This window comes from Macaca thibetana, chromosome 2 (assembly GCF_024542745.1).
Source record: "Macaca thibetana thibetana isolate TM-01 chromosome 2, ASM2454274v1, whole genome shotgun sequence".
In the NCBI taxonomy this organism is placed as follows: Eukaryota; Metazoa; Chordata; class Mammalia; order Primates; family Cercopithecidae; genus Macaca; species Macaca thibetana.
This window is the reverse complement of record NC_065579.1, coordinates 74,729,722-74,742,145: the sequence shown is the minus strand read 5'-3', so window position 1 is coordinate 74,742,145 and position 12,424 is coordinate 74,729,722. Positions and strand designations below refer to the sequence as shown.

At 38.7% G+C, this 12,424-nt stretch overlaps 1 protein-coding gene across 9 annotated transcripts in view; it reads left to right on the top strand.

Moving 5' to 3' along the window:
• Nucleotides 1–12,424, top strand: part of TNIK (TRAF2 and NCK interacting kinase) — a 408,855-nt gene that overhangs the window by 235,353 nt on the left and 161,078 nt on the right. For all 9 annotated transcript variants that reach the window (XM_050780052.1, XM_050780051.1, XM_050780046.1 and 6 more), the window contains one exon: nucleotides 10,239–10,364. In XM_050780052.1, coding sequence (XP_050636009.1) covers nucleotides 10,239–10,364 — 126 coding nt within the window. The remainder of the gene's footprint in view (nucleotides 1–10,238; nucleotides 10,365–12,424) is intronic.

Below are 12,424 nucleotides of genomic sequence, written 5' to 3'. Positions count from 1 at the left end.
GGAGGTGCACCGCCAGACTGGGGAACTTGACCTTCAGGTGATGTCAGCAAAGCTTGGGGATTCCCATCTGAGGCTCCTTTGCCACAGAGACCCTCTGGACAGTTCTTTGGGACTTTTACTTTGGAGCCATTTATGTAGGTGTCTTTAGCAGACAGAACAGTCTGATCAAGCACATGGTCGAAACTTTTAACAGAGAAAAGATAAACAAATGGCTTTTTTGTCTTCATAATACCCTCCACCTTTTGTGCTATTTTCAGTGCTTCAATTCTGTATGCTATACAGCATGTAGAACTTGGAAAGCTTCTAGGGTTCTAAAAATGAACAACTGAGCTGCCCACTCCATGCACACTTTAGCATCTGTCCTCTTCTTGCATACAGATTAGACCCCTTTTGGTGGCTTATGTGTGCCTGGGTCTCTGCACATGTTCGTGCATGCTGTGTGTGGCCTGCGTGTTGGGCTTCTCATATGTGTATGCTCACATGTTAGATACATTGCTTAAGAGCAAAAAAATAGGCCTGGGGGCTACTGTCTATACCTCCAAACTAATAAATGTGAGCAATAGTTTTTAAAAATATTTTTTACATCATAATAGTTTGTATTCACTGTTCCTTTTACTTGTGTACCTCAAAGCATTTGATCAAAATTATAATTAATTCCTTTAGCCCCCTAGTGGGATGGAGATGCCTGTAGATGAGAAAATTGGCACACAGAAACTGGGGTGCTTGGAATCACTGACTGGGCTGTTCAAAGCCTGATTTCCAACCAAGTTCCCAAGCAGTGGAATACAAGGTCTCCTTCTGCAGGTCCATCCTCTCCTTTATGCTGTCAACACTTCCCACCTCATATTTATTCCCCTCTTTTGACTTTACCAGGTCCTCTCTTGTTGAGCTCTGTTTTTCTTCTTTGACTTGACTTCCTCATCAGTATTTTGGATTTCTGTTTAATGACTTGGGCAGTTCAGCTTTTATTTTTATTTATTTATTTTTTGTTAGACTTTAAGTTCTGGGGTACACGTGCAGAACGTGCAGGTTTGTTACGTAAGTATACACGTGCCATTGTGGTTCGCTGCACCCATCAACCCGTCATCTACATTAGGTGTTTCTCCTAATGCTCTCTCTCCCCTTGCCCCCCACCCCCTGACAGGCCCCATTGTGTGATATTCTCCTCCCTGTGTCCATTAGTTCTCATTGTTCAACTCCTACTTACGAGTGAGAACATGCAGTGTCTGGTTTTCTGTTCCTGTGTTAGTTTACTGAGAGTGATGGTTTTCAGCTTCATCCATGTCCCTGCAAAGGACATGAGCTCATCTTTTTTATGGCCACGTAGTATTCCATGGTGTATATGTGCCACATTTTCTTAATCCAGTCTATCACTGATGAGCATCTGAGTTGGTTCCAAGTTTTTGCTATTGTGAACAGTGCCACAATAAACATGTGTGCATGTGTCTTTACAGTAGAATGATTTCTAATCTTTTGGGTATATACCCAGTAATGGGATGGCTGGGGCAAATGGTATTTCTAGTTCTAGATCCTTGAGGAATTGCCACACTGTCTTCCACAATGGTCAAACTAATTTACACTCCCACCAACAGTGTAAAAGCATTCCTGTTTCTCCACATCGTCTCCAGCATCTATCGTTTCCTGACTTTTTAATGATTGCCATTCTAACTGGTGTGAGATGGTATCTCATTGTGGTTTTGATGTGCATTTCTCTAATGACCAGTGATGATGAGCATTTATTCATATGTCTGTTGGTTGCATAAATGTCTTCTTTTGAGAAGTGTCTGTTCATATCCTTCACCCACTTTTATTTTTCCTTCATTAAAAGTTCTTTCTCATTTGAAACCTGCTGACTTGAATAAGCTTTCAAGACCACGGACAGGAACTGTGCATTATCCATCTTTGTACCCCATGCAGAGCGTGCTAAGGTCGAACCTGGCACTGGCACCTAGTAGGTGCTACATTATGTATTATGTATGTGTATTATATGTATATCATTATATATAAAATGATATATATATAGCATTACATATAATATATATAATGTAATAATTATAATAATAATATATAATTTAGTAATGGGTTTGCTGGGTTGAGTAAATCATTCTTCACTGATTATATGAATATATATAACATACATAATATATATTATATTTTATAATTATATATTTTATGTATTATATATTATATATAATATACATGTAATGTTATACATATAATACACATATATATAATGCATATATAGTATATAGAATGTAAAAATATATGTGAAGTATAATGCATATTTATGTAAAAATAAATATAAAAACAATATTAAGATTAGAAAGCCAGGTGAAGGAAAAGCAGATTGAAATTACAGGCCACAGAGAACTTGCTGTTTATTTTTCCCAATAACCAAAGCCAAAAGGGGGGACATTATAAATTACACTGTTTATACTATCAGGAAAAAAAAAAAAAAAACTCATTCCAATTCCTGTGGGCTGTTACCTGAATTGTAAGTCTAGGATCCTTGAAGATGTAAGCCACCCCATTTATGGTAGACTTCAGCCACATGAATGACATTATTGCAAGGTTTACAACTTGTTTACTTCTGGGTTACTTGAGTTTGGGTCTTTTTGTTAATTCGTGGTTTTCTTGGGAGTCATGCCTCAGTGCAGGCTTGGGTATGAGAAAGATGTACATCAGCCTTTTGTTATCTACTCCTTTAAGGGACTCCACTTCATTGTAAGAGAAAGCAGGTCTTACCCTACTGGCAAAGAAAAGCCCTGCACAATGTCAGTCTTGTGGAATATCCTAGTTTTGACACTTAATGGCTCTCAGACCCTGGACATTGCTTGACCTCCTCTATTCTACATCTATAAATGTGGATAATGCCACTTCTCTCACAAAGTTGGTGTGAGATGTAAATATATTAATCATTATTTATAAAGGGTTTCAGAACAATATGTAGAACATGGTATTCAGTGCATGTTGTTGTTATTATTACCAGGTCTTTTGCAGACAATTTTTATTTTTCTCTTTATGACACCAAAAGCCTCCAGAGTAGACAACATGCTACCCCCTCTCCAGCCACACGACCTTGGCAAACACTTTCTCTGCCAGGAAAATGTTTCTGTCCCAATCACACTACATCACATTTTCTCTTTTTCTCTTCCCAACTGGGTAACTTTCACCTAGCCTTAAGAACTCAGGTCAAATGTAGGTTTCTTGATGTTAATTAGATCAGCTACCATTTACTTCTCATGGTAGTAATTTTGTGTATAACTGTCATTCTTTGATTCATATCTGTGTCTTCCACTAAACTGTAGTAAGCTTCATTGTGGCAGAACTTGAATCTGTTATGCCTATTGTAGTATGATTATATTATTGGCATTTAGCATTATGACTAGAATATAGTAGGCACTTAGTAAATAATTCTTTTTTGTTCTTTACTTTTTTTTTTTTCAACTGTTATTTTAGATTCAGGAGATACATGTGCAGTTTGACGCTTGGGTATGTTCTGTGATGTTGAGGTTTGTGACAAATGACTCTGTCACCCAGGTACTGACCATAGTACCCAACAGTCAGTTTTAAATCTTGTCCACCTCCCTCCCCACTCTAGTAGTCCCCAGTGTCTATTGTTCTCATCTTTTTTTATTTCCCTTTTTTTCACTTTTATTTATTTATTTATTTATTTATTTATTTTTTATTATTATTATACTTTAAGTTCTAGGGTACATGTGCATAACGTGCAGGTTTGTTACATATGTATACTTGTGCCATGTTGGTGTGCTGCACCCATCAACTCGTCAGCACCCATCAATTCGTCATTTACATCAGGTATAACTCCCAATGCAATCCCTCCCCCCCGCCCCCCTCTCCCCATGATAGGCCCCGGTGTGTGATGTCCCCCTTCCCGAGTCCAAGTGATCTCATTGTTCAGTTCCCACCTATGAGTGAGAACATGTGGTGTTTGGTTTTCTGTTCTTGTGATAGTTTGCTAAGAATGATGGTTTCCAGCTGCATCCATGTCCATACAAAGGACACAAACTCATCCTTTTTTATGGCTGCATAGTATTCCATAGTGTATATGTGCCACATTTTCTTAATCCAGTCTGTCACTGATGGACATTTGGGTTGATTCCAAGTCTTTGCTATTGTGAATAGTGCCGCAATAAACATACGTGTGCATGTGTCTTTATAGCGGCATGATTTAGAATCCTTTGGGTATATACCCAGTAATGGGATGGCTGGGTCATATGGTACTTCTAGTTCTAGATCCTTGAGGAATTGCCATACTGTTTTCCATAATGGTTGGCCATCAGAGAAATGCAAATCAAAACCACAATGAGATGTCATCTCACACCAGTTAGAATGGCGATCATTAAAAAGTCAGGAAACAAATAGCCTGTAGCTCAACCATGTTACTGAAAAGGACATGATTCCATTCATTTTTATGGCTGCATAGTATTGCCTGGTGTATGCATACCATATTTTCTTTACCCCGTCCGCCATTGATGGGCACGAAGGTTGATTCCATGTCTCTGCTATTGTGAATAGTGCTGCAGTGAACATGTGAGTGCAAGTATTTTTTGGCAGAACAATTTGTTTTCTTTTGGATATATACCTAGTAATGGGTTTGCTGGGTTGAGTAAATCATTCTTGAATGAATTACTTTAACTTAGAGTTAACATATACAGCAAATTCAGGTGCTGCCTGCGGAATGTCCTGGTAAAATCCTGTCAATGCTACAATGAAGAGATAGGGACTTAGACAACTCGTTGGACCACTCTGGGTCTGTTTCCTTAAATCTATTAGATGTAATAGATTTATTACATCTATTACATTTATTATCTATTACAATCTGATTTATTACAATCTGTTAGATGTACCAGATTTAAGGAAACAGACCCAAAGGTGCATAACTTGACCCTGAGATAATTTTAGGTGATTTACATGCTTAATTCTCATTTCATTTTAAATATATTTTAACGTATAATAAACTGTGATTTAAAAAGCAGACCTCAAACTGTATGTTATACACCAACTTTGAACACACTGGAAAAATGCCAGCTTCTTAATTTGTGCTGCTAGGTTACCCTATTCATGTGCAGAGTGGCATTGATTGTGAAGATCCTACTAAAACTTCCAGGCATGCTCTTCACTATTTCAACTATTTATCTTAGAAAATGAAGATTTTTCTCTATCCTATAGAACTGAAAGAAAAATGAAAATTAATAAGATATTGGAGCTGATGTGTAGCTTTACATTTCTTTCTAATTTTGTATTCACACTTCTTTGTTGTCATTGACTAATTGTATAAGTAGATATTACATAGTTAAATAAATGTTTACTGATTTTAAAAATTTAGTTTTTGTCAGCTATATATTTGCATCCTGAAAAAAACTTATATTGCAGGGAGGGATTTCACTATTTCAGATTATTTTAGAAGCTTTTTTAAAACCACATTCTAGATCATAGTGACGATCCCTTCGAATTCTCGTAGCCTGTGGTCCCTTAATGATAAATTGTCTCCTACTTTTTGCCACATTCAGTCAATGCTGAAGGTGAGAATGACAGATAACACAAACACCTGCTTAATGGCAACAGCTGCTGTGAAAGCCGTGCAGATGAGCGGGAGCAGAGATGGTTCTAGCTAGTGTTCACCCATCTATGGGATGGTGGCATTTATGAATCTGTACACCTTATACTTCTCTCTAGACTTCATCCTGACCAGTCTCTTGGACTTGCTGTAGGAATTGCATAGTTCTATTCCTGTGCCACAGATTGAGAGTTAAATGTTAGGCAGACTTTATTACAGAGCATATAACTAATAATACATTTTTTATTCCATTTTTAAATCCTAGCATATCATAGGTACTTAAAGTGTATTCTGCAGTGTAATCAATCTGCAACTTAAAATCCGTTCTTTATTCCTCGAAATCAATCATAAGCAAATATTATTGTATGCTAACAAGCTCCTTTAATTGGAAGACCAAAGTCAGGGTTCTCTTCCACCCTGGCTTAAGATGCTCTTAAACTCTTCTGATTAACAGCTTTGGTTTTGGTCACCATGGATAATTGCCCTTCGTTTGACTAGTGGTTTTCTGTATCAAATTACGAATACTGGCTTTGGAGTCAGACAAATCTGGTCTTGAATCTGAGCTTTAACGTTTAAAATATGAGTGAACTTGGGAAAGTTACTTAACTTCTCTGAGACTCATTTTACTCATTTGTAAAATAGGATCCAGCTTCATAGCTGTTCTGAGTGCTCAGTAAGATAGTTCATACAAAGCTGCTGGTAGACAGTAAACATGACATGAGGGTTTGGCTTTGGCTATATTTTATGACCACATGGTGACATCATGTTGCCATTAGAGGTGGTCAGTGGCTTAAAAGCATTAACTGGAATTATCTATTTCCTTGGGTTTGAAAACTGCCTATCTTCCCATGGTTTCTCATCTTCTGGAAGGCCGATCCCGGTTTCTCACATGGGGGCTGAAGGGTTCTCTGGCAAGCTGTAGGAGAGGGCCAGTCTCAAGGCACAAGTGCTTTTCGGGCCTCTGCTGCATCCCATTTGCTAATGTCCTCTTGACCAAAGCAAGTCATGTGGCCAAGCCCAGGTTCAAGGAGAAGAGAAATGGACTCCACCTCTTGATGCAGGTAGGACACATATCATGGCCATTTTCTTTTTTAGTCTACCACAAACACTAAGCAATAAGTAGATCCTGTGATCTTGAGAAATAATATTATCTTATTTATATTAATACTAAAGCTACATTTAACTAAGCACTTAATCATTTCTAAGCCCTGAGAAGTGGCTTACATAGGTATTCTTATTCATATTTATAGCTGAAAATGACTGACATTTGGCGAGTTTAAATGCCATGGCTGAGGTTAACATAATGAATATGACTGGATTTGGAAGTCTTTCTGCTTTAAGTAATGCTTCTTCCTACAGTACCGGACTTGGCTTATTGAAGTTACTCTTTTAAATGTGTGATAATTTGGTACCACAGCTTTATTTTTCATTATTGCCCAGTGGTCATTAGTTTATCAGAGGGCTTGATCTTTGTGCTTCATACTTAAGATTTCGAAATAGTACATTTACAAAATAGAGGATATTCCTCCCTTATAACTTTTTAGTTTAATTCTAGCCTCCCTTGCTCTCTTTGTGTTTTTGGAAAGCATTGTAACTCATCTCCCTTGATGGGTCATATTGTGAGAGGCCGAAGTCTTTGCGGCATGGTAAAATGAGTTCTTGTCACTAGTAAGGCTCTTCCTTCCTATTTCACTGAATAACTTACTGCCATCTGTGCCCTAGACTAAAAATCTGGATAAACAGTAGCCCTGTAAGGCCTGCTAAATTGCATGCTCACTTAAAAGGTTGCATAAGATCAAGGATTTATATCTTAGAACTACCTAACCATGACTTACAGTGGTTCCATAAGTGTGTTTGGAAACAGTGCAATTTAAACCTAAAATTCAAGTGATTTACATTTTGGCCTTCCTGCCCTTTTAGTTATTTATTTTTTGGTTACGTAGATTAGTAATAACATTTACTTCGTAATACACTTGATAACACACATCCTTTATCTAATTACCACAAAATGCTGAGACTTAAATATCTTTATCTCATTATAAATGAGAAAACTTATAGTCCAAAAAGGTAGGTGACTTTCTTGGGGTCCTGCAGCCAGAAAGGAATGGTACCCAAACTCAACATGCACCCCATCTGCCCACCCTCATCTTTCTTATCCCAGACTCAGTGCATATGCTGTCCTTGTTGTCATATTGCCTCAGTTTACCTTTGAAAAATGATGGAGAATGACTGACTTTATTCTGACCTCCAGTACTATTTATTTTGGATTTAATTATAGTTCTTCTGCTGTTATTTAACTGTTTTATAAGCTCTTATTTTCTTAATGACATGGTGAGCTTTTTATAGGCAGTCCCCCGCTCCCCTGTCTTTCCCACATTACCCACTATCCTGCTAAGAACCCAGGAGGCAAGCGGTAAATACTTGTAGAAGCAGGCTGATTTCTCACTAAGAATGACTGGTGCTAAGATTGACAGGCTGCAGTTGGAAAGTGATCCGTGTCTTTTATTACCTCACGTAGTTGCCTTTTTAATGGAAGCAGCTGTCGATGCTGTGCTGCCCACAGAAACCCTCAGGTCGTTTTTCTCCCTTTTTCTATTTAGGCTTCCCCAGAGGACATCTGCTCACATCCTACATTCATCCACAATTATTTGGCCCCATACAGCAAGTTTAAAATAGCTACTGTGCACCGTAGTAAGACATTGGAGGTGCGCTGTAGGGGCCCTTCAACAAGTTGAAGGCCGGTGAAGGTCATTCTCTCCATGACCTGCAGTGAAGGCGTGGGGGGTTTCTGATAGCTGCTGAGAAGAATAGGTGGTTAGCAGTGTGCCTTCCCCTGTCTCGCCCCTTGACTCCCTTCCCCGCTGTTCTGGCCACATGCTTCTCCTTAGCTCAGCATCCCAAGCATATATTCTATTTTGAGATTACCTATTCTTCAGCTTAGTTAAGCCATGTGATATGTAACATGCTTTACTTCTCCTAGGTTTGCAAATCCCGTTCGTTTTTTCCTAAAGCTTATTTTAGTAAGTAAGCATGGTCAGCAAATGTCAGCACTTCACTACTCTCCTCACTCTATTCTTACCTCTTCCTTCTGACATCAACTAATGCTGCTCTAGGCATTGGGCTCTTTGCGGTTATTTGTTCTTTTAGTTGCATTTATTCACAGGCACTTTGCTTGGTGCTAGGGATGTTGTAGAGAACAGGCAGGATTCCTGAGTTTATGGTTCTTACATACTGATAAGGAGAAGAGACCTTAATCAAATGATAAATGTGGGTGGCAGTTCTGATAGGTGCTACAAAGGAAAAGATACATGATGATTCATGGGGCTAGAACCAAATTGGGCAGATCAGGGAACTTTGCTGGGGAAGGAACTTTCGAACTGAGATCTGAAGATCTGGAGAGGACAGCTTACAATATATGGAGAAGAGAGTCGAATAATGGGGCAATCATGGGACATACCCCCATACCAATGTCAACAAATGCAGCAGGTATGTGAAGGAGTGTAGGGGCTGTGACCAGATGCAGTGGGGAGATTTGACATTGCCTGAGAGAATTAAGGAAGAGATCCCTGGTGAATGTCGATCAAACTCAATCAGGAACGGTGAGTAGAGATTATGTGAAGAAGAGGCTGGGGAAAGAAGACAGCACATGAGAGACTGCAGGAAGTCCCAGTAATGCAGAGACACTGGAAGGAGGCAGTGCAGCGAGTGGAGGAGGGTACAGACAGGGGACACCATGGGTAGTTTTTCAGGTCATGGCAATGTCACATCTTACACTCAGGGACAGTCATAGCTTACTGCTGCATCTAAAAAAATTATCCTGAGGTAGAAACTTTCTCCCCCAACCTCAACAATAAAACACTCTTCTGCAGTCCAACCAATGTGTAAACATCAAGAAAATAAAATTATGGGAGGTCACACCGTCTCCACCAGCACTGCCAGGACCTCTGAAAAGGGTCCGGGTTGGCGGATTCCAAATCAAAATTCACAATGAATGAAACCTGAATATTAAGAAACTAACTCTGTAACAGAGTTGTCTCTTTTTACATCCTCATCACCACCACCTTTCCCCCTTTCTTTCTAAGCTGAGTTTCCTGAAGGTGAGCTGGGTACTCCTGCTTTGAGAACTTCCTTAGATCTAGAGAACTTACCTTTGCTCCCTTTCCCATCTGACTTTCATTATCTTCAGTCAGGTACTTCAATGAAAGGAGCCTTCAAAGAAAATGAACCTAACAAAATTTAAATCTGAAAGCCCATGGTTTTAATATCTTCTACTTTCCTCAATCTTTCTTATACCAGATAGGATCAGTAATGGCTACTTGATGTATGTAGTTCCCAGAGGCCCACAGTGAATTTTATCTCAGTAGTCTTTCTACCTTGATCTCTTCTAGGTGAAGAGATGAGGGATTGTTTGGGGTGTTTTTGTTTTGTTTTCCAAGAGATCGTGCTATGCCTGTTTGTTGTAGAAAGAGAAGACTCTCTTAGACAGCCAATGTGTTATGTTTTAGAATTGTTCTTTGCCCTCATATGTAATAATTATGCTTATTTGTCACCAAGGAAGAAAAACCTTAAGAAAGAATTTAGAGATGGTGTTGAAGAAGAGAATCCTACTAACAACAATAGATTTTCATGACAGAATTTTTATATTGTTCTCATACAGGATGAAGAGGAAGAAATCAAACAAGAAATTAACATGTTGAAGAAATATTCTCATCACCGGAATATTGCTACATACTATGGTGCTTTTATCAAAAAGAACCCACCAGGCATGGATGACCAACTTTGGGTATGTAGTGCTATCCAAATTTGCTTTATTTACATGAAGAACAAACAGGGCCAAATGGTTCATTTTCATATCCTCATGACTAAATTTGATTAACTCCTTCTTTAACCCTTAGCCCCCATGATGTCCGTAACATACTGTTTTCAGGGTTTTCTCCCATTTCCTTGAATACCTATCTTTTCAGTATCTCTAAATATTCCTTCTATCCTTTAATATGGACCAAAGCCAATTGTTGAGTTCTCTGTTTTTGTTTCTGTTTTTGTTTTTTTCACTAATTGACAAACTTTTATTGCGTTTTTATTTTAGGCACCATGTTATTTACAGTTTATGAATTATATCATTTATTTTGCTTCTTTGAGTTAGGTATTATTATTTCCCTAATTTCTTGAATGATGAAACTAAGGTTTACAGAAAAAACGAGTAAACTGTTCCAACGTCTACATAGCTAGCAGGGATGGAGCTAGGATCTAACCAAGCTCTATGTGATTCTCTGTCTATCACTGAGGTGTGGGTGACTCTGAAACATAAACTTTAACTCCGTAGGTAAAATACCTACTATAGTGTCTGGTACCAAGTAGGGACTCTGCAAAGGTTGTTTTCCTTTCATGTTTCCCCTAGTCCACTTAGCTATGTGCCGCAGTCCTTTATCTTTGACAGTCTAAGAGGCAGCTGTGATTGGCTGTCCCACCAACGAGTTTACTGTGTTTGATGCCAAACCCTATCGCTGCTCTGCCAAGCCCAGACTGTCTTTTTCTCACCTTCCTGGTTTCTGTCCTTGGAACTTTTATTCACTTAGTCCTTCAGCAAGATTATAATGCTGTATTGGTTTGGCCTTCCCTTGCCAATTTTATTATCACCTCCCTAGTATAGGCCCATTCAGTGGAAGCCTGGACTTTACAGTGGCCTCCTATGTGTTGATCTACTTTTCTTTCACTCTTTCTTCTTCCCTCTACCTTCCATCCTTCCGTCTCTCCTTCCCCTCTTCCTCTCTCTCAATTTCTGTTCATCCCACATGTCGTTGTTATATTAATGCTTCTAAAAATACCTTTTTAACCCCTTACCGTCTTGCTCATTTTCCAGAGGTTTTGTATGTGCCTAACACAAAAAATTTACTGAATTAGCAAGAGCCTACTATATGCCAAATACTGTGCTGAGCTGTGTGGATCTGGTAATGGCTATTTCATGGAGAATTCCCAAAGTACTCAGCCTTGGGTAGAAGTAACTATTTTAATGCATCAGACATTTCCAGTGCAGTGGAGAAGACAGAATATAGACAGTGAATACAATCAGTGACCAAAAAAGATATAAAAATGTTAGCTCATAAAACTAACAAGATTTTCATGTCATTTAATATGAGTACTCAATCTTTGGAAATGAACCATTGGGATTATTTTTTTCCATGAGACTCATCTCCAAATTTAAAAGAAAAATTATTTGGGGGTAAACATTTTATATAGTTTATGTGATTCTAAAAAAGTTACAGTAGGTTTTAATTGTGGCCTCTAAATGTATAATAGATGTAAATATGAATATTAAACATACAAAAGTAGTGGGAGAAAATAAATGTGACTGTGTAGTACTAAAGAGAGATATATGACAACAAAGGGATACACCATAAAATAGAATTTTGATGGACTTGACTATATACATATTTTAAATGTCTTCTTTTTTTTTTTTTTTTTTTTTTGAGACGGAGTCTCGCTCTGTCGCCCAGGCTGGAGTGCAGTGGCGCGATCTCGGCTCACTGCAAGCTCCGCCTCCTGGGTTCACGCCATTCTCCTGCCTCAGCCTCCCGAGTAGCTGGGACTACAGGCGCCCACAACCGCGCCCGGCTAATTTTTTGTATTTTTAGTAGAGACGGGGTTTCACCATGGTCTCGATCTCCTGACCTTGTGATCCGCCCGCCTCGGCCTCCCAAAGTGCTGGGATTACAGGCGTGAGCCACCGCGCCCGGCCTTAAATGTCTTCTTAACAAAAAACATAAAGTAAAAATGCAAATAACTGAGTAAAAATATTCCTTTTATATATAATGAGCAAAGAATTTAGTAGCCTTCAGAGAGGAA